The sequence below is a fragment of the Boeremia exigua genome (genome assembly GCF_020726555.1).
Source record: "Boeremia exigua strain MPI-SDFR-AT-0100 chromosome Unknown C7974scaffold_9, whole genome shotgun sequence".
Lineage (NCBI taxonomy): Eukaryota > Fungi > Ascomycota > Dothideomycetes > Pleosporales > Didymellaceae > Boeremia > Boeremia exigua.
This window is the reverse complement of record NW_025763526.1, coordinates 888,155-913,292: the sequence shown is the minus strand read 5'-3', so window position 1 is coordinate 913,292 and position 25,138 is coordinate 888,155. Positions and strand designations below refer to the sequence as shown.

General features: G+C 52.6%; 6 protein-coding genes across 6 annotated transcripts; 3 read left to right on the top strand and 3 right to left on the bottom strand.

The window, feature by feature from the left end:
• Positions 1-139: 139 nt before the first annotated feature.
• Positions 140-1,004, top strand: C7974DRAFT_378338 (uncharacterized protein; the record flags this gene model as incomplete). The annotated part of the gene is made up of 4 exons (XM_046140404.1): positions 140-328; positions 417-449; positions 696-872; positions 981-1,004. 4 exons carry the CDS (start codon positions 140-142, stop codon positions 1,002-1,004), a joined length of 423 nt encoding a protein of 140 aa, XP_045994725.1.
• Positions 1,005-1,610: 606 nt separating this feature from the next.
• Positions 1,611-2,326, top strand: C7974DRAFT_229431 (uncharacterized protein). Its single transcript, XM_046137340.1, has one exon. It carries the CDS (start codon positions 1,770-1,772, stop codon positions 2,205-2,207), a length of 438 nt encoding a protein of 145 aa, XP_045994724.1. The 5' UTR covers positions 1,611-1,769; the 3' UTR covers positions 2,208-2,326.
• A 3,723-nt stretch (positions 2,327-6,049) lies between these two features.
• On the bottom strand, positions 6,050-7,450 carry C7974DRAFT_316204 (uncharacterized protein; the record flags this gene model as incomplete). The annotated part of the gene is made up of 1 exon (XM_046138551.1): positions 6,050-7,450. One exon carries the CDS (start codon positions 7,448-7,450, stop codon positions 6,050-6,052), a length of 1,401 nt encoding a protein of 466 aa, XP_045994723.1.
• Positions 7,451-13,251: 5,801 nt separating this feature from the next.
• C7974DRAFT_229333 (26S proteasome subunit RPN7-domain-containing protein) lies at positions 13,252-15,276 on the top strand. Its single transcript, XM_046137337.1, has 4 exons — positions 13,252-13,348; positions 13,394-13,438; positions 13,495-13,775; positions 13,830-15,276. Exons 1-4 carry the CDS (start codon positions 13,279-13,281, stop codon positions 14,847-14,849), a joined length of 1,416 nt encoding a protein of 471 aa, XP_045994722.1. The 5' UTR covers positions 13,252-13,278; the 3' UTR covers positions 14,850-15,276.
• A 1,763-nt stretch (positions 15,277-17,039) lies between these two features.
• On the bottom strand, positions 17,040-19,898 carry C7974DRAFT_229295 (uncharacterized protein). Its single transcript, XM_046137336.1, has 2 exons — positions 18,485-19,898; positions 17,040-18,429 (listed from the first exon to the last, which is right to left on the bottom strand). The coding sequence occupies exons 1-2, from the start codon at positions 19,790-19,792 to the stop codon at positions 17,329-17,331; spliced, it is 2,409 nt and encodes an 802-aa protein (XP_045994721.1). The 5' UTR covers positions 19,793-19,898; the 3' UTR covers positions 17,040-17,328.
• Positions 19,899-21,391: 1,493 nt separating this feature from the next.
• C7974DRAFT_229266 (uncharacterized protein) lies at positions 21,392-23,488 on the bottom strand. Its single transcript, XM_046137335.1, has 3 exons — positions 23,479-23,488; positions 22,789-23,320; positions 21,392-22,475 (listed from the first exon to the last, which is right to left on the bottom strand). Exons 2-3 carry the CDS (start codon positions 23,249-23,251, stop codon positions 21,487-21,489), a joined length of 1,452 nt encoding a protein of 483 aa, XP_045994720.1. The 5' UTR covers positions 23,252-23,320; positions 23,479-23,488; the 3' UTR covers positions 21,392-21,486.
• Positions 23,489-25,138: the final 1,650 nt, after the last annotated feature.

Here is a 25,138-nt window from a genome sequence, read left to right as displayed (position 1 = left end):
TCATGAGAACAAGGAAACCATCCTTACGTCTTCCCGCATTCACAACGCACATCCCACACCCATGTCCACAGTGTCCACATCAACTCTGCTGCATAGCAAGGGCCCTGGTCTGCGTCGCTCATGCTTGTCGACACCTTGCATGCGGACCTGGCGACAGTTGCTGAAGGTGAGAGGGTGGCTGTGTGTGCCGGTCGGTACCGCGATACCGACAGACGGCTCGAGCGATTTGGCCTTAGACCGCCACGGTCCGCTCGCTACCGCTCCACGACCCGGTGGCTGCACACTATTGCCGTGTGTGCATACCACCAATCACGAATCACGCTCGTTGGTCAGATGCCCGCGGAAATGCACCCGCGTTACAGAGAAAGGCGATTGTGTGTCTACCCCAGGCCTATCTCATATCTAATCTTCCACAGACGGCTGGCGCGGATAACAGCCTGAGTCGTCTAGTACGTAGATACCTGTGTCAAGCCTCCTTGCTTCCAGCCCGTGGGTGACCGTTTGTGGCAGCATAGATCTAATCTTGAGATGCCGCTTCGATAGCCTGGATCAGGTGTGATAGGGCACTCCCTTGCTGCCACCGATGCACTTGTTCCTATTCTGCAACGCGTGCATAGGCGACATACGGGATGTCGCCACATCTGCACGAGGCGTCTGCTACAAAGGGGTGAGGCGCATTACACACGGCCTTGTAGTACAATAAGACGAGAAGGATTGTGAAGGAATGCGATGCGCCCGCTCCTCTCGTATCCGGGTGGGTGTCGGGAATCGGGATGCACATGTTGCACTGCCTGCTTACCAGCATGTGCCATTCCGTTGAGATGATGCCAACGTGGAGTAGGATATTACCAAGTGGAGAATCCGCACCGAAGGTACATAAATGTATGTCCGCAAACAGACTGAGGTGCACATTAAGTGGCGTTATATACTGCCACAGGTGTGCAGCACAACGATGTCGTGTACGCTGACAATTTCCACAGCTGCGTGTCACTAGCCGCTGTTGAATGAAGGCAACAAAGGACGGAGAAGGGCGCAAAATCTTCCGTTGGTCATATTTCACTGTGCTGCCCTGTTTGTTACCTTTGCTGCAACAGCCTTGGCACGTTACAGGGCGTCAAGTAAGGCGTTGACTCTGCGACGGCTGTCCAATTGACATATGCGGCTGAGCCAGTTTGTCGGTGTCAGTGGCCGCCTAATACTATGAAACAAGTTGGAATGGCATTCATCGAGCGAATGGTCGTCATGAGTGGACATGCACGCGATATCACATCGAAAGTTATCCCTCCGATTCGCCCGTCGTGGTACGATTCCTCCTGTTTTTTACGACCAGAGGGATTGGGAAGGATCGTATTGCATCCGTAGCGCCTCCTGCTACGAATGGCAACCGCCTGCTTCGAACAAACTTCCGTGACACTGCCCGATCAAGCACATTCTGGCAGAGTCGTTGCATGCAAGATGACCTGATGTTGACAAGTGACGTCCGCGCGTCGCACGTGTTGCGTCGATGCCAATGCTTCTTCTTCTTCTTCCCCGTTGCACGACTCGAGGCTTTATAATTGTGTTTTCGTCAGTTGCCTAGAAAGAACTAGAGAAGAGTTTAACGGCTGAATTGTTGGAAGCCTTACCCAGCTCGAGCCTGGTTCTTCTCGCACTAGAGGGTCTGTCACTGAATCTGTAATTTATGGGCGGCTCATGTCCGTTCTGATCTGTGACGTACTTTCCAGTAGCATGCACTACCTACTGTTCCACGTTACCTTGTGGCCACTCACATGACTTTACTCCACCTGCGGTCTCGATGCATATTGCTCCTTTGCTTTGGCAACCGAAAATTGCTACCTACTTCTGCTGACATGCATAAGCAATGTCATGTGTCGCCTATGCTGTTATCTGCGGGACTACGGGACCGGTGGACTGGGTGGGCTGAATGGGATGGGTGGGTCCCGTCCGTGGAAGCACCTGTAACAGTAGGCAGCATGGCGCTACGACGAATCCAAGTACCACTTCTGCATAGAGCAGCGTCAGCGGAGAAATACTTTCGGCGACCAAGAATGGAGAAGGATGTGCTTGGGGCGACAAGGAATTTTGATTGCGTTCACTTGCGATCTGTTGACCTTGGGGAGCTAATTTCATGTTCAGATCAACCGTGCAACTGCCGGTCTTGCTCTGCGTCACCTTGCAGATATTGGCCACGTATATCCAAGTTTTGACCTGTATCGTAGGGCTAATCATAGCAGAGTCTCATCGGCAAAGCTACTTGTCTGGTGTGCTTGGAAACTCTCTCCAGTCAAGCGAGTACAGTTTTAGAGTCTAGGTGCTTTGGCTGGGGATGAGTTCAGATCTACCGGGGGCGGAGGCAGACGATCTGAAGAACCTTGATCTTTGTCGATAACAGCCCAGATAATGCTTGTGTACAATCGCTCGAGCAAGCTACGCATGTGCCGTTTTCAACACCTGTGATGTACCGCGGGCTGCAGATGTGCTTGCGTCAGGTACACAGAACGCTCATGACATGCCTCAGCCCCCGAACTGCCGTGTAACACTCGGCTGTGAGGCTGTTCGGTTCTCCCGCATGACGGATGCGTGGGGCTCGGTAGGCTCATATGGCGCAAGCCCGTACCCCATCATCACGCGCATAAGCGCTGTCCGGGATAGTTGCCCAGTCGGGTATTCAGATCCATCTTGGATCCTTGACTGCTGCATCGGGATCTGTTACCTAAGGACTCGAATTTTGCTCCGTAGTATGCAGGATTCCTATTTTGATGCTCGCATCAGGTGGGGGTTTCGCGGCAGGGTCCAGGCAACTTGCAGAGCGGCGTTCGTGCTGAATTAGGGCCGTGGCACCGGGGCAGGTCGTTGAGGCTAACAGTGTGCCAGGCTAGATCGCATCCACGGATTAGGGAGGGTTGTGTGTGGATGTCAGGGCGCCAACGAACCATTTCGTGCAGGCGGAGGAAGGCGCGGGTGCATGACGTTGCATGGTCTGCAGAGAACGTTAAGCCAGTTATGGACATGGACTTACATCTAGTGATTAAAACGAATATGCGGTGAGCTGAGAGCACCTGTGGACACGTCGAGGCGACACGGGTATGATGCGAGAATCATTCTGGTCGACATCTGACGCGCAAGGGCGGAAAGAGTACCCTAGGCGCAGCTATCAAGAGGCCAATGTTTGGGCAATTCTGAATGGAGTTTCCCTGAGCAGCGCTGCCCTGCTGACCAAACCAAGACGAACAGAATCCGAGGAAGCGGCAATCTGACCTCGTGCGCCTTGAAAGAACGATCCACAGTCAGGTGGTTGTTGAGATGTTGCTGCATTGACCCACAGGGCTGAGTTAGGCCTCCCATATGTGAGTCCATCGGACGCAGGACGCAGTACCTATATGCCAAATCCCGACCGTGTGGAAAATGGTGAGATCCTACGCCGCCTACAGTGCAGCAGGAGTCCTATTCGAAGCCCTCATCATCCAAGTCCATAGACCTGTGTGTTCAAGGCATCTTGACATGAGAATCAGGTAGCCCACCATGAAGCAAAGACAGACCTTGCCAGTTTGCTGAATACGAGGAGAGACCAGGTCGGGTATGGCTTTTACGACAAGTGAGTGCGGTGCAAGAGTAGGTCCGCAAAGAGCGGTGAAGGCCTACTTCGGGGCTGCGGCAGTATTTACGATCGGACAAGGGCTGCTCTCGTACCCACATTGAACTGGAAGTCACGCATCATAAACTTCCTCTAAGGGCTGCTGTTCGGTCTTCGCTACGATGCGACACGGCTTGTCTGAATTCGAGACAGCCACGAGATTGGTTTGCACTAGGTATGGAATCGACTTCGCGACGCGCGATTCTGGTGTGATGTTTCTTGTTGGTACCTAGGGCCAGTGGCGCACGGTGTAATATGATGTCTCTGAATTGCGACACAGGTATCGGTCACGGGACTTGTAACTTGCGTTGACAAACCTTAGAATCTACTAGAAAAATCGGTCGCTTCACTGAGAAACAGGAGAGGCCGGAATTGCGCAAGTCGCTGGCAGAATTAGGCATCTTGAGCAAAGCTTCCTGACAATTCTGGTGAAACAACGACCACGCCCTGTCTGGGGTATCGCGGTAAATTTTGGAAGCAAGACAGACGACGGCACGGGGAAGCGCGCGCCGAACTCGAACTACAATCATAGTAAGTTGGGCCATATCAGCAGGGGTCTAGCTGACGCAGACTCGTACGGCGTTAATATTCGGACCGCCTCTGGCCCGTATGTGATAGCGATGTACACTTCTAGTTTGGATGTTATCAAGTCGAGCCATGCATACGAAGAACAGCCAGTTTGAGTTTGTGACCGCTGGATATGTGGAAAGCCAGTTGCGACAACAATACTTTACTGGTGGAGAACATGCTGAAGCGGTCATCGAGATGGGGGCTGGCCTACGGAGTTTATAGTTTAAGCTTGAAAAATGACATTTTAGGTTCGGCCAGCTCATGGTATCTCATGCCAGCGGTCCGCACCGGAGATAGCTCCGGATTCATAAGATGCACAACACGCTTCTAAGTGTCCCAGTACAGGGGCTCGGTGATTCAGACAGCCCCGATCCACCACTAGTGACCCTGCTGTTGGGAACGGGTCTCGGTTGAGGTGTGCGTCATGCTAAGCGTTATGGGCGTGTCCACGAGGTCGAGCGTGTGCGTTAGACTGCCTGCGTGGACGCATCTCAGACGCAATGCCATCTGTGTAGTGCCAGTGCACGCAGCAGACGGTTACGGTGCGGTCCACATCGCACGTAGAATAAATCAGATGCAGACTTATGAAGGATCGCAACGTACTTGGAGCAACGCAAGGTCCGGCGCCTGTTGGTACCTGAGTTTGAACATCTAGGTTCAAGGTAAGTAATCAGGCCATTTCGAAACTGAGGGGTTGTTGAAGACATGAGGTCAGCACAACAACCTTGACGCCGTTGTCCGTCCCGGGGCCGGAGCTGATAGCGAACATTCGGGGTGTGCCGTGGTCAACGTTGACAGGCTAAAAGACGTGCACATGTTGAAGGCATTGTCCGCGAACATGCACACAAGGATGCACATGACAGCTAATCCCTGGTCAGGAGTTAGCCCCCAATTCAATTGTGGAGTGTTCTAACTTTTAAAGTTCGCAGGCCCAAATAGCTCCCCTTAGACTCGCTTTCCACTTCCGCGCAGCACCGAGGCCGTGATTCGCCAACGGAGAATAAGAAAAGCCCTGATTGGGCTGTAAATCAGAAGCAACCGTCAGAGTCTGCGGCAAGTCGCGCAGGATCCCCTTTACAGACAGACATGGATGATCAGGTACTCACGTACAGTCTTGACCGCGAGATGTCCGTGCTGTGTGGCCTGGATCCAGAATGGAACCATAGATCGACTGACCAGCCTAGTCATTTCTCGGCTCACAATATTTATCGTTCTCAGGCAATGTGACAGTGTGACCCGTAGCCCTCAAGATCGCATTGCGTGTGAACATGCTTGCCGTGAGCACGAGCAGATCCTTCCCGTCCATCCTACAGCGATCCTTAGATAGCCACTGTGTTAGCTTCCACCCCACAGCTACAGTAAACGGTAAGCTCACCGCGAACGGCAGATGTAACCATGCAAATTTGACGCAGTCAGCCATGGGCGAGTTGTGATCAAGGCCTGGTCGGCGCTTTTCAGGTCTTGGTAATAAGACCGAAGCTGATACATCTTCTCAGCCGTATGAACTGTAGATGTCGGAAATGAAATGGCAAGGAGACAGACGTCGTGATGTACAGGTCGATCAATTAATAATTATTGCGTCGGTAAGGACATGAATTTCTAGAATGCGATGTCTATGTTTGCTATAAGAGCGACCCGCAAGAAAGGAGCGACGAGCGCTTAACAAGGGTATATAACAGAATATTTCTTGAATGCTGGCAAGATTCTCTTAAGAGACAGGATGACAGTGTCATGGCCCCATAGAGTATGCGTAATTACGCGCCAGTAATGTCAAAACGACACAGGAAAGTTGTGTGACGCAACACCAGTTATGGTGCAAATTTCGGGCTCGCATGTGGTAAATTTTTAAGCGAAGGATTCACGGCATAGTGGCCGCTCCAGTGTATGCTGCATACCCGGCAGATGTCCTTGGTTACTAGAGGCATATTGGTGGCCGTGGGAAGAGGGGCCAGGTGACGGTGTGTATCCGTGAGAAGCGAAGGACGACACATTGGCGTCTGTGAGTGGCAGTGGACTTGGCTGGTAGCTACCAGTACGCCGTCGTACGTTGCGATCCATCTCACGGCCGTCCTCCTCGTAGTCTCCGTACGACCCATCAGATGCGCCATCGTGCATCGAAGGCGCTCGTGATGGCGCGGGCGATATACGTCGTACAATTGGAGACTGCGGTCGCGGATAGTGTCGGTCGGCGCCTGATTGTCGGTACACGATAGACCTGAAAAAGTCCCTTTCGCTGCGGTAAAACTCAGCCCTGTCCATGGCCTCGCGCACCTGCTGCTCCAGTCTTGATATACACATGGAAGCCTCGCGCTCCTTCTCCTTGCGGCGAGCACGGAATCGAGCAGAGGCACCTGCGTTCCGTTTCCTTTTCTCGTCGGCAACTTTTGAGGCAGCTTGAACGTCCACTGGAATCTGCACATTGTGTCCTTGTTGGCTCTTGATGGTCATGATCTGTATGCTACTTTGACCGCTTGGTGCGACAGGGATCATATTGCGCTCCATTTCTAGTGGTGGACCAGGGTGGCGGGCGTCATGTGAAGCGAAGGTAAAGTGCGCTTGTGAGCCGTGACTCTCGTATCCTGAGGCAATTGACGCAGATTGACTGTAGGGAGAGTATTGTGTCATCGGACTCGCACTACCAGACGGCAAGAACTGTGCACTAGATCGGCGTACCTCACTACGCAATGTGTTTGGCATTGGAGCCGTCGTAGACAGTGGCGGGAAGTAACCTGTTCTGCTGCCGGCAGGAGGAGTGGGTAGGGCTGGTTGAGATCCTGCTGATTCGAAGGGACGTACGCTTGCAGTTAGGAAAGGTGATTGATGAGCGTCAATTGTACCTGTGGGACGATTGAGACCACCGAGTCTCTGTGGTCTGTGCAGACTGGGCGATTTTGGCGTCAGTACGTTCCTTGCAGAGGGCCGATCTGGAGGTTGGAAAAGACGTCGAGACTTTTGGTCACCCTGCGAGGAATCGACACTGGCTGGTCGGCTTATTGGGGGAAGGCTATGTGAGTGCTGTGTATCCACAGGAGACGGGGTTTCCATCTGAAGTCCGTCGCGTCGCAAGTTTCGCTGCTGTTCGAACAGTTCAGCTTGAGGGTTCAATATGGACTGAACACCCAGTGGGTTGTCATGTCTTCGGCTTGATGGGGTTGGCGGTGTACTGGAAAGCTGGCGAAGAGGCGGAAGTGACAGTGTCAGATGACCTGAAGTCCGCCCAGGACTACTGCGAAGAGGCGGATGCATAGCTGACTGGGGTTGGGTGGGTGACAATTGAGGGGTTGGATGCTCTGGACGCGTTTCGCCTATGGTCCGATGTGAGATCAGGAAGGAGTCGTCAAGACCCCGCTGGGAGCGAGCAGCCATCCATGAGCGATCAGGTTTAGAATCGTTGTAGTAAGGCGGAGTTAGGCGATTGGAGTACTGAGTATGGGTGGCTTGAATCGCCGGAAGCGCTTGGGTAGCCAGGATGAAGGTGTTAAATGGGCCGTCTGAAAGACAACCCTAACTGTTTCAAAGGTGTATTACAGGATGTAAAGCAATAGGCACTAGGAAGCTAGAATGAACATCTGCAGTGTGACTGCGGGATTCCAGGCCTGGGTCGAAGACGTCTTGGGTCAAAATGCTTTGATGTGGTGTGCGGGTGGTAGAAGGATAAACATGCAACAGGGTGATGTCGCAAGGCGAGGCTGCGGAATGCGGGTGGTGGAGGAAAGTCGTCGAGGTGTACGCCAGGACGTCACCAGCAGAAGGCGCCAGGTAGTATGGTATAAGAGTAAGAATGTGCGGTGTAGTCTCCACGATGGAGGATCGCTGGCTGGGCACGAAATCATTAAAGCAACAGCCACCCCTGTCCTTCTAGCTCAATGTAGGACAAGTGCACAGGGCCCTGTCGATGTCCGGCGCCTTTGACGACAGCGCTAGGCGGTGTTTCTGTGCTCGCAAGGATACGCTGGCATGCAGTACGCGGATTAAGGGCGCTACTGCACGCTGGGCTCTGACCACGCGCGGAACCGGAATCCAAGTGCCCACCGAAGCAGCGCGCCGGCTAAGACACGACAAGCCCGCCCAAACCGACGCAGGCGCATCGACCGTGGCTGATAACCCCTGCGGCTGCTGCACAGACCAGCGGAAGTCAGGCTGTCATTTCTGCATCTTGCCGCGCCGCGGTTCGCTCCACGAGTCTGCTGCTCATGTACTGTATCGTACCGAGCCCGTCAGCCCTGGCGGTCGACGGGGCCTGTGTGTGATGTGCATGAGAATGTCTTGTGTGAGAGAGTACAGTTTCGCCTACTGGTGGTAGAGAATGGGACTCGCTGCCGATTGTTGCGTTAAGCAGCGCCATTGGCCGGATGCGCTCTCCGGGGCTTCTTGATTACTTACAGCATCGACCGCAAAGCATGTGTATCAGAGTGTAGTCAAGAAGGCAGGGAATGCACATGGTCACGAATGTGCGTTCCGGTAGGTAGCCCATTTTGTTAATACCAGTAAAGTAGTGTTGTGCTTGGTACCAGCGTGTTGCCGAGAAGCAGTAAGCGCCGCCGTGATTCTGCAACACCCTTGCTGTGACGGAACTTATTGCTCTGTAACAAGGAGAAGTTGGGTTTGCTGGGTGACCGCCATTTTTATCGAGAAAGCTTGTTCTGGCGATGTATGTGATGTCTCGCGCACCACGCATGAGCACGGTAATGCCGGTCGCAGAGTCGGTTTTTCGGCTGCAAGTCACGGTCGAGTACGGGCCGAAGGTACGAGGTCTTAACCTTCTGACACCTCCCGTAGATCTGCAGGATGGCGAGAGCCGACCCATCACAACCCGTCCAATCTACGTACTGCAATTGGGCGCCTTGGGCCTTAACGCAGAGTCTTGGCTGAATTCAAAATTGCATGCATCTGCAACAAATGCTTCAGTCTAACGTATAGTGCAGTTTACCTTAGCGGCTGTCATAGGTATACTCGTTGCACGTATACTCTCAGGACGGCGCAGGCACAGAAGAGCTTCCGATTGTCAATGAAAGTCGTAGAAACTTTATCACTTTATAACCCAACAGCAACCAATTATCTTTGTCTTTGAGTAGATGAGAAAATAGGCTCTATTAATAGTAGCTAGGTAACTTCCATTGCAACCTAAAACAAAGTAAGGGACAAGACTTATCTTCGTCGTATTCTCTATATAGGAATGGAGCATATCGTAGTAACCACTGTGATGCATGTAGGAAGAACGATGAGCTCCTGTCAAGCATTATGAATGACTGATCCGGACCTCGTGCCTACAAACACAGTAGCACGTGCGCGATACCCCTTGGTACCTATGTAGCGCATCGACATATTTGTCGAGGATGGATCTCGGCAGAGGAGGCGCTGCAGAGCCATCCACGTCTTCCCGTCTGGTAAGTTTGCTTTTCTGCGTTCCGAGTTGTTTTCTGAAAGCAGCAATCGGGCAACCTTACCTCCTTGGAACAGACGTCACTTCGTGCCAAGCAATTATTTAGTCGAAGCAGAGCATCGCCGTCTGAGGTCGCCAGGGGCAGGATCCCGGGGCGTCATAATGTGCGTCCAACGCCGCGGTTGGATTGATCTGAGCTGATCAGTGGTTGGCATCCTTCAACAGTGGACCAACACTTCCCGTCTCCACGCTGTCGGACGTGAGGTCACTTCACGTGGACTAGGATGATGACGCTGGTCACCTAAAGAGGCACGACCCTGTCCCGATGGCCCGGGATGGCATCTAATCTCAAAACAGCAAGCGGTTTCAAAGAATTCATCGCGGCCTGACTCGCCTCGTCCGACTACACAATTCAGGTTGGATTCTTGGTCGGTGCTTTATTTCTTTTTTGTCCTATTTGGGTCTCGCATGGCGGTAACGGGACATTGCAGAAGTGTGTGACAGCTGGTGAGTATTGGCATTGTTGCCAGAGCGTGACAACGGTCCAACTGCAACAGGGCCCCCTGCTACTCGCCCCACCTCCATGTCGGCCAGACTCGTGTGAAGTTGTCGGCATTGCGCTGTGCAAAAAATGAAGCGACGGAGCACAACAGAACCTGCCATTGCAATGGGTGCAAATGCAATAATTCGGCCGTTACCTACCTAGGTAGGTACGGCTACCTGGGTAGGTAGGTATCACCAAAACATGCTTCCTCTTCAATGTTCTATCGAGTTACAACTCCCGAGGTCGGGTCGGGTACGTGTGTACATATCACGTGCATGCAACGGTATACCTAGGTAACACCTAGCTGCTCATCGCGGTCTATTGAAGATCCGATCTCCTTTTGCGGTCAGCCTGATCATCTAGCTTCTTGGTGGGAAACGTCGAGCCTGATCCTGATCGCGAAGGTCGTGTGGTGAACGTTATACGCTTGGCATTCTTGTCACCAGCGCTCTCGAACAGCAATCGTCGCGTACCCTCGTGGTAAGAGATCCAATAGCAACCCACGCATGTCAGGCCACACCCAGGACCGATAGGATGCTTCTAGCCGAGCCGTACGATGAGCCCTCAATAAGCAGAGTCACTTGCCATTGTCGTAAGTTTTAGTGGAGTGAACTGATCACACTGGCAGACACAAATTCTCGGGTCAGGCTGATTTGCTCCGTGCCATACTCAAGCCGGACGAAAAGAACATCGAGCCAATGCCCAAGCCTGGATAAGAGTAATCAAAGCCATGCCAGCACACTGCAACTCAGTAATCACCGCGATTGAACCTTTTGGCACTGCCTAAGGGCACTCAAACATATAACAGTATCGGTCTGAGGGAACCGCGGTGGGTTAGGTCATCTGAGAATTGAGTTTCGAGAGCACCCTGTTCAAGGTGCTTATGGCAAGCACAGTCTCAATAGCACCGGCGCGGCCCCGACCTCGTTCTGCAGCAAGACACAGACACAATGCATTGTCAGCTCCCTTTGTATAATAACCTCAGTATAGAGGCAACCGCAATGATGGGTCTTGACTTGAAACTGGGCTGACGATCCATCTGAAGCCCTAGTTTAGATCTCGACCTCTTCGGTTGCGCAATTTTACAAAAGCCTTTGTGGTCCATCTTACCGACATGTTAAGCCCTGCAAGACACCAATCATATTGCGCCGATGGATCGCCGCTCACCACTCGGATCTTCAGGAATGGGAGTTGGACCGATTGCTATGCCGCACGGTTGACTCGACACCAACCGACTCTGCACATATATGCCGATACTGGCATCGCCATTGACCGCCAGCCTGGGGCGGGATCGGTGCCATACCTCCGTTGGGCATCAAAGATTTGCGTTTCGGTGTGAAGTCACTCCGGCACAGAGTCGGACCTTAGGGCTTCACCCCCAAGACACCTGTTCTTTCCACCCGTGAACGCTACCAATAACACCGACAATGGGGCGACTTTGGATCTACCCCTCGTTCATCGCGCACGGGCATGGTTGACAGGAGGAGCAGACGTGCGTTTGTGCAATTTGACAGGCGACCACACGTCAAACACGCGCACACCATGATGAGATTATGTGAGGTTCTCAAGCGCTTAACATGTCATGCGTAGACCTTTCGTACTTTCAGTGCTCTTACTCTATATCGAGAGAGACCGGCAAGGCATCAGAATCTTCGACAAATTACCGTGGTCAATTTTACCGCCATACCCGCGCGCGCTTAAGTATCGCACATGCGCATTCCCCATACTCTTTTACACCAAACAGCGACTCTGCACAACAACCGCGCAACCTTCGTGCACCATATATCCACATACACGGTTGTTGCACGTCAAAGAGCACACATAGGCAGATTTTCCACGTCAGGACATACATTGGAGCATGCACTGTAAAGCGCTCTATACAATTCTATTAGTTGATGCGATCAAGCAAAGGGCGTACTTAGATGGCACGCACACTTCCCCATGAGAAACAGACTGAGCATCATCGACCTGACGTGCTGTTTGAGTAACACTAAATCACTGTTAACATGTGTGGCGAGCGATAATGAGTCTTCCACCAGAGATGCACGCTAAACCAGGCGACGACTCAATACTCTACGCCTTCTGCCTAAAACTCTCTCTTTACCATTAGTAGATCTATGTTCGATTCTCTAGGCGGCTGCTATACGATAATCATCTTCACAGTTGTGAGTGTTGCGCACATTCTTGCATGAAGTCCATACAGCTATGATCTATATTCATGCTAGTCCATCGTCGGAGGAGATAATCTTGAGATTGTCACAATCTGTGGCGCTCTAGTTGTTACTAATAAGGATCTTCACTGGTTTATAGACCTGATAGGCGACAGTAAGCTCCAGGTACGCGCGACTGGATGTTGAATCAGAAGCCAGCTCAAACACACTGGGCACTCTGTTCCTTTAGCCTCTAAGAACCTTTCGCAACATCTAACATACTCTACTTGCTTACAACCTAGCAACGTTCTGTAGGAGATTTATGGAGCTCAGGTTTGGCTGCGAGCTTGGAGCTCAATGAGTTGCTGGGCAACCAAGGGCAGGTTCGACTCTGAGCGTATGAGTATAGAAGCTGACGTAGCTAAAGTTGACTTATTGGTTAGGGGTATCAGCTCAGGTGCTGATTGTGCCCTTAGTAGATATAGAAGCGCAAGCTTTCCATACATATGCAGTAACTCTGTCAGCCCTGCCGCTCTTGCTGTCTGGTGCAGGTTGGAAAGAAAGAGCTGCTAACGCGCACCACAAACGAACTCGTCCTTGACTTTAATTGGGGCTTTTTCGCATACCTGTACATATTCTCATATGAGCATGCACATATCATCATGCATATGCAGGTCTTTAAAACCAAGTTGGTGGGTGAATCCTGCCTGGGGACCTACATATCGTCAACTTTATCCGCCGTTGGCGAGTATTTCAGTACAGATCCCAGAGAGCGAGTCATCCGCTATTATTGGGCAACAGAGAATACTTTGTTCCTCGTAGGATTTAGTTGGCTTAACGGTGGCGTGTGCTTTTCGAATCATCAACACATGCTCAATGGTGAGGTTGAGGAGTCGCAACGAAGCCGCTTGGCTTGGCATGACGCCGCCCCACCCCCCGCTGCCTAGAGCTCCAGCTCCAATCAACTCCGCAACGCCGACAACTCACCACCACAACCATGGCGTCGAATATTGAGCAGTCACAATTCTTCCAGCAACGGAGAGCTAAGGAAGAACTGATAGTGAAGGGTCTGTATTGTACACCCTAGTGATCGCGTTTGCTGATTTCGGTAGATCCTCCCAAGTTCGATCTTGAATCATACATTGCCAATTATGCTGGTACGAACTATTGCTCTTCTAAGTTTCTCTACAACAATTCTCTAACGTTGACTCAGGTCACACGCGAATCGACCGACTCCATCACATCGGCTCTCATTCGCCCTACCTCGCTCTCGATGCGTATCGCCTAGCGATCACAGAGGCAAAGCAGGGCAAGAACGTCAATCTTTACCTACAGCTGGTAGGGGACGTTAGCGGGATTGCGCCTCAAGACCCCGCGGCTTTGACGGACACATCATGGGCAGAGAAGAAGACACAAGAGAACCAGCGGGAGCAGGACAGATTGGAACACGAGCTAAAATCGTACAAGAACAACCTAATCAAGGAGTCTATTAGGGTATGAACACGCGATGATCGCTCGTATGTGGCTTGCACACTAACAAGGCTACAGATGGGCAACGAAGACCTCGGCCACTTCTTCTACGCTGTCGGTGACAACAGCAATTCGCACAAGTCTTACATGAAGATGCGCGAAAGCTGCACCTCGAACAAGCACCTCGCCGATATGACGCTTCGTCTCGTATACGTCAGCGTTGCCCAAAAATCTTGGTTGACAGTACAGTCCAACCTTGCAAAGGTGGATGCAGCACAACTGAAGGGCGAGGATAAGACCAAGCTTGAACCTATTGTGTCAGCTTGCACAGGCCTAGCACATATGTGCACTGGCAATTTCAAGGAAGCTGCAACAAACTTTCTGGGGACATCACCTGCTTTCCTGACGACCGACCCTGCTGCTGGTATCACATGGCAGAAGGAGGTACTCTCGGGCAACGATGTGGCAGTCTATGGTGGTCTTTGCGCGCTCGCATCAATGGATCGTAGCGAGTTGCAGGCGAAGGTGCTCGGCAACAGCGAGTTCAGGAATTTCCTCGAGCTCGAACCTCACATCCGCCAAGCCATCAACCTCTTCTGCAATTCCAAGTACAGCGCGTGTCTCGACGTCCTCGAAGGCTATCGCAGCGACTACTATCTCGATCTGTACCTGTCTAAGGTGCTCAATACCATCTACAGCCGTATCCGAACCAAGAGCATCGTCCAGTACTTCATACCCTTCAGTTGCGTCACCCTTGACGAGATGTCTTCAAAGTTCCCTGTTGCAGAGAGCGTTACGATCGAAGAAGAATTAGAGCGAATGATCAATGATAAGACACTCGAGGCACGAATAGACCTCGTCGACCGGCTCCTGATCTCACCACCGACAAACCCTCGCCACGATGTCCACGCCGATGCTCTGAAGATGGCAGAGATGTACGACCTCACACTCAGGCTGCGCCTGACACGCTTGAACATGCAAGCTGCGGGCATGGAGATCAAGGCAGATAAAGGCGCGAACGAAAAGATGAATGCTGGTATGGGCGAACGTATGAATGAAGGTTTAAGGGGCTTGGGCTCAAAGTTGGGCTATTCATAGGAGGAAGGCCCACCTTCGGAGCCTAAGAAAGCATCTGGCGAATTCGGATGTCGCATCAGTTGAAGGCCATGATCGACGGAAAATAACCTCCATTTCATCCATTGAGCATCTCGATGATCAACGAGCATTCCAGGCGTTAGGCGTTCCATGGTAAGGTGTAGAAGGCGAAGATTAGCAACGGAAATTGCGAGCATGAGGAATGATTACATGACAACGAGAGACGAGGTACGACCGGGGCGATGACTTGAACATGTTACAATTGCCCATATCCGAGACGCATTACCAACAAGCTCGCTATCCAGTTTACCTTAATCAGCATCTGGTCCGCATTTGGTGATTACGGTAGCACAGAGCCATGTCGAGGTAGTACTATGTCTACCGCGCTGCTGAGAATACACCAAGTGATGACTCCTAGATTCATAGGAATGCAGTTTCTCCGCCCCCTTTTCTATCTTTCCAGAGGATAGGCCTACCCGTGGCCAAGTACTCGGACGCAACGCGCGAGTCCAACTAAGGTCCTAGCAGTACTGTATCGTTGATTCAGAATCGCAGTAAGCAACATAGGCTCAAAGAATCCACCCCGATGCCCTCATCAAGTGAGAGCTGGTCCTTAGGTACAAGAGTGATACTGCCTGGGTCGCATGTATGTCTTGCTCTCTGCTGCGCTGCAATAAGGCTGTGAGGTATGGAATGATTATGAGTAGACGCTTGGAAGAGGACAAGATGGATATGTCTGCATGTCTGATGATACTTTCGGTGTCCGCTTCCACAACGTGACTATATGGGCTTTTAAATTCGGCGCATTGAAGTGCGAAGAGGGTCAGCACGACAGGGTCACACTATTACCATCAAATCACCTCCTATGGATGTGATACGTGAGGGCCTCACGGTCGATAGGTTGAATAGGTCCTGTTCTAATCTCTTGCGCTAGTCGACGTGTTCGGAGCAGAGCCTCTTTATTTCTATCGACTGAGAAGACTATAAAGAATGGATATCATAAAACTGCAACCATCCCACATACCTACTGAAACATGACGTAACAACAATCCCTCTGAACTAGTTGGGAATTGCAAGCTGACAGATACTTAGCTTACGTCTAAGTATTGTAGGCAGTAGCTTTTCCGGTCACAAGAAGGAACGAGTGTCAAAGTGCCACGACTATCAAGATGATCCACGACGATCCTCAGCGTTTCGAGGCGTGACCTAGCCAATCTTCCCAGTGACTCTTCCAGTCCGGCAATCTCAAGCAGACCAAGCTCACAATGCTCAATTTGGCGACATTCCCCGAACAATATATATACAACAGGTTCAGTGGGAACTATCGAGATTGGCGCCGGATTTTCGGAGGACAATGCCTCCTCTGCGAAGTATCTTGGGTATCATGTTAACAAATTCAAGTTCTCAATGATTCCCAGTATGTGAAGACGCTGAGGCAACCACCTGGCCCTGAATGAGTGTGGCTGAGGGCATCGCATAAGATCGAACTCAGAAGCCTTCCGTAGTGAAAGGTGGCAGATCCTGGACATACTTAATCGTCGACAATGGTGCTGTCAATTTGCTGAAAAGAGCAGGGCGCCTTTCTCCAAGAACATCTCCCAAGATCGCTCCCGTACAGGAGAAGGTGGTATGAGGTTCTGCTACGGCCGGACCGTACTAAACCGTGTCTAACATCTGTATAAGAAGGTTGCTAACCACTAAGTAAAGGAGTACAGAGGAAGATTCAGTCTCCAGGTATTTGGAAATATGATTCTGATTTGACTAGTTTATCTCGAGAAATGTGGTTATTCTGATGCACGTGTCATATGCAGCGTGACTGGTAGCGAATTCGATGTAGCGAAGATACGTTCAGTAACTATGCGATACCTCTTTGGGATCTCAGACATCGCGTTCAGCACGTCGTGATTGTAAAACGTGAGGATGCAATAGTTGAGTTCAGTAGGCAACTCTCCGAGCGACTTTGCGGTGGTGGAGGATCGAGTCAAGAGTCGGTGCGTAATGTTGCCTTGGGGCAGCGGTGACAACCAAGGGAAGGAGCAGAAGTGAAGGATTAATGTGGCGCGCACGTCATGCCTGCTGGTTCGGCTTTCTTACACACAAGTCACACCCACCTCCAAGCTTCCGCGTAACGACTGAACGAACACATCACTGGCTAACGTACGTTTAAGGACTTGTGGCTCCTCCGATCAGTAAGACATTTGGTGCTACGCTCGCCATACCTGGTAACAACAAACTGCATTTTAGCAGAAGAGACGACCGTGCAGTGAACGAACGCAGTCATCAGCTACTGGAAGGTCTCCAAAATCTCATCGGATGGACTCTATGCAGTGCATCACTCCATAAAATCTCTCCTTCCTTAGAGTTACTCGGCCCCCATCCTCCCAAGGGCGCAATACAGGCCTAGCTATACAGGTTATACAAGAAAGCAAACTGATGGGTATAATGCGATGCTGTTTAACGCCGAACATGACCTTGGTTAGTCTTATCGGAAAACATTAGATCCGCGCGCCGCACCCCATTGATCTTGCTGCTGCTGCTGCTGTTGTTGTTGTTGTTGTTGTTGTTGTTGTTGTTGTTGTTGTTGTTGTTGTTGTTGTTGTTGTTGTTGTTGTTGTTGTTGTTGTTGTTGTTGTTGTTGTTGTTGCGCGCTCTGGTATCCATAATACGTTGGCGGCCAATTGAGATCGTTTCGACCGACGCTCCCATACAACCCGCTAGTATCAACAGACCCGCCGCTGGCAAGGTTTGCGCCGCTGTGCATTTGACCTTGCTGTTGTGTTTGCCCAAGTCCAGTAGACGACGATAATGCATTTTGATTAGATAACGCATTCTGTGCAGACTGTGAGGTCATGGGGCCCTGTGTCATGGAGCGATTCAGCGCGCTGTAGGGTTGATGGTTTGCAGCTGTGAAGAAGCTCTGTTGGGCGTGGATAGGCAGCTGTGCAGCTTGGAGCTGCTGTTGTGCTGTCTGCGAGAGTTGCTGTGGGCTTTGCAGTCGCTGCTGCTGCTGCTGCTGCTGTACTGGCTGGCCATCCAAATTGTAAGCTATCTGTTGGGGGCTGTTGCGACGCTGAGGGTTTTGATTAAGCTGTTGGAGCTGTTGACGATGGTTTTGGGCCACCTGCTGACGCTGCTGATGTTGGTGCTGATGTTGGTGCTGTTTGCTTTGTTTTTGCTGTTGTTGTTGCTGCTGCTGCTGCTGCTGCTGCGATTGCTGTACAAACGTTTGTAAATGTGCTTGGGTTATTGAGGGGCGCTGCTGAACTTGAGTGTGTGGTTGAGGTTGCGGTTGCTGCTGCGATTGCTGTTGTGATTGTGGACGTATGGCTGTTTGCGGAGTTGGTACAGGCGTCGTAGATGCTCGTTTTTCATGTTCTAACTGCTGTATACGTGCTTTTGCGTCTTCAAGTTCCCTCTTCATCTTCTCCAATTCGGACAGCTCATTACTAGGGGCGGGTGCCTGGTGCACGGGTTCACTCGCGGCCATTGAGTATGGTCGACCCTCGCTGGAAAGAGGGTCTGAGTAGAAACACTCTCGCTTCTTGTCGAAACAAGTCTGGCAAATCGGGCGGACGCCATCGCACTGGTGGCTTGTCAGTTGCCAGAACAGTCTTGGAAGACGTCAACAGTATGCATACCTTTGTCTTCTTGGTCTTGCAGACGTCACAACTGACTCTGGGCCGTTTGCGCTGCTGTTGCTGCGGAGTCGGCTGGCTCCGAGGCGGCTGGCTGGGCGATTGTAGCACGGGAATGGGTTGCTGAGCCGGCTCAGACTCAAGGGCGGGTGGTTTCGGTGGCAGAGAAGGGTCGTCTCGGATCAGCAGCAACAGCGACTGCAGACTTTGTGCCCTCAAATCGCTTTCAAGCGACGTGTTCGACGCCCTGGGGGGGTCTGACTTCATCGCTTTCTTCTTCTTCGGTCTAGGCATGGGCTCAACGCTTTCCTCCTTCGGTCGATTGACCAACCTCGCCAGGGCGTCAGGATCGTGCTCCTCCAGAAACTTCCGCCGCTTCGAGTCCTTGCGCGGCGGGGGCGCGCGCTCTTCGTAGGTCTTGTGCACAGGCAAGTGCTTGTAGAAGACGTCCAGCGTCTCCTTTGTCGCCGAGAACTTGATGGACAAGACACCCTTGCAGTCGTAGACGGGCTTCGTTGCACGCTTGCCCAACTTCGCGCCCTTGCCATTCGCAGCGCGGTCCTTGTTGAGCAGCGAGTCGTTGCAGTAGTACGAGAAGCGGAAGCTGTCGTCCTCTCTGCTGTTCCAGCAATTGTGGAAGCTATACCGATAGCCGTCTATCCGCTGCACGGCGTCGACGCAGCACTTGGCGATGGCGCGCTGCTTGCGCATCTTGTCCTTCGGGTCTCCGGTCGGCTGCAGCGCCTCCATAATGCTCAGACTGACCTTGTGCTCAGGCCTCTTGGTGGCAGCGCCATTGTCCGTGGGGACGGCTGGCTGCTGGAACTCAGGAAGTGGCATAGCAACCGCGGGGCCTGCCACCGCCTGGTACGAGTGCGAAGTCCCGCCATACTGGGCTTGGAAGCCATTCGCAGGCTGGTAGCCTGGGGGCGGGGGCGCGTGCGCGTGCGCGGCGAGGTGTGGTTGCTGCTGCTGCGGCGGCGGCGGCGGGAGCGGCGACTGCGCCAACACCATGAAGCTGGTGCCAATCCAGAACGACAGCTGCGCTTCGGTGTGCTCGGGTTGCTCGGGCGGGGTACTCAGGTACTCGCGCAGGGCCGTCTTGAACTCGTCCATGGACGAGACATGGTGCGTGATAACCTTGGCCTGCGCGTCGCGTGGTTGGCGCCCGCGGGCGAGCTGCACAGGCGTGGCCGGCCAGAGGGCAGCACTGTCGTCGCTGGCCGCATTGCTGAAGGCCTGCCCGGGGTCGCTGCTGGGTCCGTAGGCGCTCACACTTGTGGTCTGCGCGTGAGCGTCACTGGAGTCCATCGCAAGTGGGGACGGACCACGATCCCAGCTGTATTAGAGAGGATGAGGTAGTAGCTGTAATGATACCTGGGTTTTGCGGCCTTGAACTTGGAGTTAAGCATTATGTAATGCTCCGAAGCCCCACAGTCCCCCGCCTGTCACCACCAGCGTTGCGGGTCAAACACGACAGACGAGAACCAAAGCGGACTCTCACGGCTGGCTGATGCGTGCGCATGGCGGCGCTCGCACGCGCTGAGCAATTGCTGTTATCGTCGTGCATGTCCCCAGTACACAGCCCTCTGACGTCGGGCGCCTTTGACCTCCAATTGCTTCGTTTGTGGCCAGAGCAGTGAGGACTGCAGGCAAGCACCCATCAGAGAAGGCAGTCACGCATCAGAGCTACCTCTAACGAGTACGGCTCGCAGGAGATGCAAGGCTAAACTGCCACAGTGCGCTGCAGGGACTGCATGTACCATACATATCCTGGTTTCCAATACAATGAATCCTGCGTACGGATTGACAGCTAATATTAGCTCTTCCGTGTGTTTTCTCGGATCAGCACTAGGATTTTCATGTCGTACTAGGCAACCCTGCGCAAATGAGTTGATGATCGCACACGGAATGCTGGCTGTCTATTTCCAGGCTATAGGGTCCCCTGTCGTATTGAAGTTCCACGTATTGTGGAGGCGATCAGCGACTCTGATGTCACTTCTCCGGGGTGCAAAGATGATCCTCGGCGACTTCACGACTTGGCTTGCCTTCGCCATCACACACAGTCAGACATCACGAAAGCGCGTGCCTTGCAGGCCAGCGTCAGCCGGAGAGCGGGTTGCAAAGCCATTGCCGTGGCGCCGGGAGACCCACTGCGCAGGTACAACACAGGCGGAATACAAATTGCCTGCGCTGCATCTTACGAGTCAAACATGGAGTGATTGACACATTGTGTAACATAATTATGGACAAGCCAAAGAATTGTAATGAGGTTATATAATTCAGCTCAGATTGTTGTATGTAGGTGCACAGCACTATTACCAATCCATCGACATTGAAACCAAGTGCGAGCACGCTCAAGCGCCATCAAACCCGGACCATAGGTAGTGGTATCGATCCAACAAGCAAGCGCAGAAGAAGAAGAGCCCATATTTCCAACAAGAAGTAGTAGTACAACTTGTACAATGTCATCGTCGTGTCAATATACGGCCGCCGGCCAGCGACCACGATTTTTGTGTCCTCCCGCTATCATGTCCATGATTAACAAAGGAAATTCGTAAAACTGATGGATAAGATCAGAAGACGTACTCGCCCAAGTTCCTCATGTTGTCGGGCACCCAAGGTCCCCTCTCTTCTTGTGTTGCGCCGTGCAGCGCATCAGCGCGCTTCATGGTTTGCACATCGAGGTCGGTCACGTAGTCTTTGCCGTTAGGCAGCTTCATACGGACCTCGAACTCTGAGTCGAGCATCATGTCGTCCTTCCACAGCCGCCTTGGGCCGTCGTAAACACACATGACACGCTTCTTCATCTTCATCTTCTCCGTGGGGCAGCCCCATGCAAGAGGGTAGTTCTTGCGCTTCTTGCGGCCAGAGGAGGTGACTGCGACACCGCCCTTGGAGAAGGTAAGACCTGCTCGCGGACCACGGGCAAGCTTCGTGACTTTGGAGGGGTTGCCACCCCCGACGTGCTGCGACGCGCCGACACCTCGGGGATGTGTTGATTGTCAATTTGAGTTGGACTTCTTGATGCTGCCCTTACCGGAGCGCGACTTGCGGCTGCCGTATGTAGCATCGTCCTGGTCATCGTTGTCAAACTCATCCTCTAGCTCATCATCGTCGTCGTCATCGTTGTAGTTGGGGACTGTGTACTCGATGCTCTTCGAGAGTCCGTTGCGATCCAAAGTGTCGGTGACATCCTTGTCCTCGGCAACAGAAGTCAGGAGGCGCTGGTTGATGGCTTCGCAGGGGTCAGCCTGTTGTACAACGCGCAGCACGCAGTCGTCCAAGTGCTCGTAGAATTCTTGCGCGTTGGCAAAAGTGACCGAGCAGGTTGAGCAGGTACCAGCGACTTGTGGGCAGTAAGCCTTGCGTGCACCGCTGGGGCTCTTCTTTCGGCTGTTGGGAGGGTTTTGCTCGACACCATGAACTGAAGTTAGATGCCTCTTGAAGACATCAGCGCGGTTAAAGCTTTTCTCCGCTGCTGATCCACTGCCAGGACAGAAGCCGCACACCATGGTGCCTTTATAGTGGGTGAGTGTGTGCCTGTTCTTGTCGTACTTCCTTGCAAAGCCCTTGACGTGGTACTCGCAAGTGGTGATAGGGCACTTCTCAGGGCGCTCATTCTGATGTGTGAGCATATGGGCCTTCAGGTCTTTGAAGACGCGTCCGCACTCCGGTAGTGGACACATGCCCTTCTCCCTTGTCTCGTCGTCAAGCTCAAAGCTGCTTCCACTGCCACTGCGCCGGCTTGTGTTTGAATGGTGAGAGTGGTGCGATGCGACAGAGCCGCGCCTTTGGTAAGGGTGGAAATGTGTTTGGAGGAAGGGTGACGCGCTGCCTTGTTTGATACGTGGGCGAGGGCCTTGTACTGAATGTTGCGACAATGCTGGCGAAGCAGGCTGCTCAACGATGGGGAAGTACTCTGAGTGTGATGTTCGAATCTCAGGGTATGGGCTATGGGGAGCGAATGCAAAAGGCTGGATTACGTTTGGGTCTGTGAATACCGTGTTAGCTTTTGCACTTATGGAGAGAACTACTGGGAAACGAACTAGAAAACTCTGAAAATGGTAGACGACTGAAAGCCTTTGAGAAAAGTGGAGAGGAAGCAGCTGGAGAAGTAGGGGACATGGCGGGAACATCGCGAAGATAACCTCCATTGGAGAAAGTGGAACATTTGCGCATGCCAAGTTTGGAAGAAGACAAACTTGCTGAGGCAGGAGTGGTCGGCGTCTTGAAAGTGATGCACGAGACATTGGAAGAAGAGGATGTGATAGATGTAGTTGCTGCAGAAGAAACCATTGACTCACCAACGAAGGTCTTCTCATTTGCAACAATGGTTGGGTACTCGAAAGTAGAGGTCATCATAGCCATGGGATTCCAAGAATCCATCTCAAACTGAGGAGTGACCGAAGGAGAGCCTAGAGCAGAGGATGATGCCGAGGCTCCGGATTCGGAGGAGGCTGAGAGGACCGGAGGGTGATCTTGGAACGAGTTGAAGGTTGAGTGCGGTGAGGCAGAGGGAGTGTGATAGTTGTACTGTTGGGCAAACTTGTGTTCCTGCGCCATTTGGTCATAGGAATATTGTGGTCGTGGTGCTTCGACCAAGGGCAGCATGTGCTCGTATGGTGCACTAAACGATGGCTCCATACCGTATGTTGACGAGGAGAGGAAAGGCTGTGTGGTTGGAAGGTACTGTAATTGCTGCTCTTGTTCCTGAGAGTAGAGCTCAAAGTCGTGATGCATTGTTGGGGGATATGCGTAATCAACCATGATGGCTGATATTGGTGAGATAGCTACAGAGAGAGAAGACAAAGTTGCACACGCTGCTCATATGCTTTTCTAGGCTTCGAGTCAGTATATGTTAAGCAGACGTGAGCGGGCCGGGGCCGATCGATGGATAAGCAGTGTTTGGCCCACTAGCGTGTCTTGAGGCAAGCGTGGCAGGGGAAGCTTACCAGCTCTGAGATGAGGGACCGCAGGCAGCCACGAAAACCTACTTCGGGTGGACGACAATCGAATTCCGCCAGTTACTGTAGATCAGTTGCTAGATCGGGGTGATGGGCGACGGCGCGTTGCGGTTCCGAGATTCAGTCCTCTTGAGCGTCTAGAGTGTGGAAGACAAGCCACAAGCGAGAAGAGCGAGATGCTGGATGGTAAAGCCAGGATGTAAGAGAGGCCAGAAGCGGTGGTCTTTGTGCTGATCGGGAGGCCTGGAACTGAAGACGGTGCCTGGGGGGCGAAGTGAGGTTTATACATAAGGCCGCAGACACAATCACTGCTGGCGGACAGTGCACAAAGCCACCGTGAACCCCTGCCCTCTGCCCTACAGAAGCGGGCCCATGGCATGAGGTGGCAGATTGGGAACGGTAAGTCACGCTAGGAGAAATAAGAAAAGGTCGAAGCATACCGTCCGCCATCGTCCACGTCCCCGCCCTCGATCGCGCGCCCCGACCGCTTCGTGGGACGACAAGCCTGCGTGGATTGCGGTGAAGCCGGGTGGTCAAAGACACCCCTGCAGCCCACCAAGGGCCACTCTATGCCCAATGCGAGCACCACAAGCGCACGCCAACGAGTGAGGGCGCAGCAGTACGAAGTGCCCATGCTCGTTCTGGCGAGGGTAAGCGGTTTAGGGAGTGCTTTCAGACGATATGCACGCTAGACCACCGCTTTTGTCGGGAAGTCATCAACATACCCATGCTCGCACCATGGACATGGGTCCGCCAGCCATTTGATTCGCGAGGGTTCGCTTTGGCCGGACCGCCCTGCGGGACCTCGTGGCTGGTGAGCGGCTGTGCAGCACAAAATGACGTCTTATTGGACATTAGACGGGTCTAAAATTAAGACCATTTCCCGGATACAGCTTGGTGCAGCTGCTAAGCGAAAGCCCCTCTTAGGCTTTGGGTCATCAAGGCGCAGTCACTGCTGCTCAGCGAGGAGCCTCACCGCCGTGAATCTCATCATCGGTTTTACTATGCAGCGTCATATCGCAGAACATTCTTCGTAGGTAAATGAGGTCATATTCTCTCGACCATCGCCGGCCTCTGGGTGTACCGCAAAGCTCCAAGGCTGCTAGATGAAGCATATGCCTACTGCATGCACTACGATTGTGGAAATGGCTGCGCCATCCTTTAAGCGTATCGCTTCATCGTGCCAATCGCTTCAAGCCGCACCCTTTGGCTGCACCCGCAAGCTTTCGACCCTCTACTATCGAAACGATTGCCTACTGTACAACCGTCCTCCTCGGAAGCCATGAATAGGAGAGGCACTGCATGTACTTGCCGTCTTTGAGATGTGTGATCGATGGCTCGTCGATGGAGATCCGGAATTGGCACCCCGTGTCCGTGTTGCTGTCATCCCCAGAAAGCTCTGTGCACTCCCTATGGTCCCTGGATCTGTGTGGCCCGATAATATGGATAAAGTTGTGGGACTGGCGTGAACTGCAGATGGAAGTCGCTGTGCTGGGTCTCGTGGTCCCATCCCTAATCCCCATTGAGCAGATAGACCTGCAGTGCAGCATCAGTGGCCGCCCGCATCGATATTGACTGTGTCACAATTCTCTGAAGGAATGTAACAGTCTCCTAATCGTGGTTCGGGATGGATTGACGCCGTCTGATCAGGTTCCTTGGTCTGCCGCCGTGTGCGACCCATAAACGTAAC

Bases quoted from the DNA above. Each gene is read 5' to 3' on its own strand.
- C7974DRAFT_229431 (XM_046137340.1), top strand. From the start codon at position 1,770: ATGACTTTACTCCACCTGCGGTCTCGATGCATATTGCTCCTTTGCTTT.
- C7974DRAFT_229333 (XM_046137337.1), top strand. From the start codon at position 13,279: ATGGCGTCGAATATTGAGCAGTCACAATTCTTCCAGCAACGGAGAGCT. The intron at 13,439-13,494 runs GTACGAACTATT...ACGTTGACTCAG, and splicing joins ATACATTGCCAATTATGCTG to GTCACACGCGAATCGACCGA. The intron at 13,776-13,829 runs GTATGAACACGC...ACAAGGCTACAG, and splicing joins TAATCAAGGAGTCTATTAGG to ATGGGCAACGAAGACCTCGG.
- C7974DRAFT_229295 (XM_046137336.1), bottom strand. From the start codon at position 19,792: ATGGACTCCAGTGACGCTCACGCGCAGACCACAAGTGTGAGCGCCTAC. The intron at 18,430-18,484 runs GTATGCATACTG...ACAAGCCACCAG, and splicing joins GCAAGACCAAGAAGACAAAG to TGCGATGGCGTCCGCCCGAT.
- C7974DRAFT_229266 (XM_046137335.1), bottom strand. From the start codon at position 23,251: ATGGTTGATTACGCATATCCCCCAACAATGCATCACGACTTTGAGCTC. The intron at 22,476-22,788 runs GTGAGTCAATGG...CGGTATTCACAG, and splicing joins AAATGAGAAGACCTTCGTTG to ACCCAAACGTAATCCAGCCT.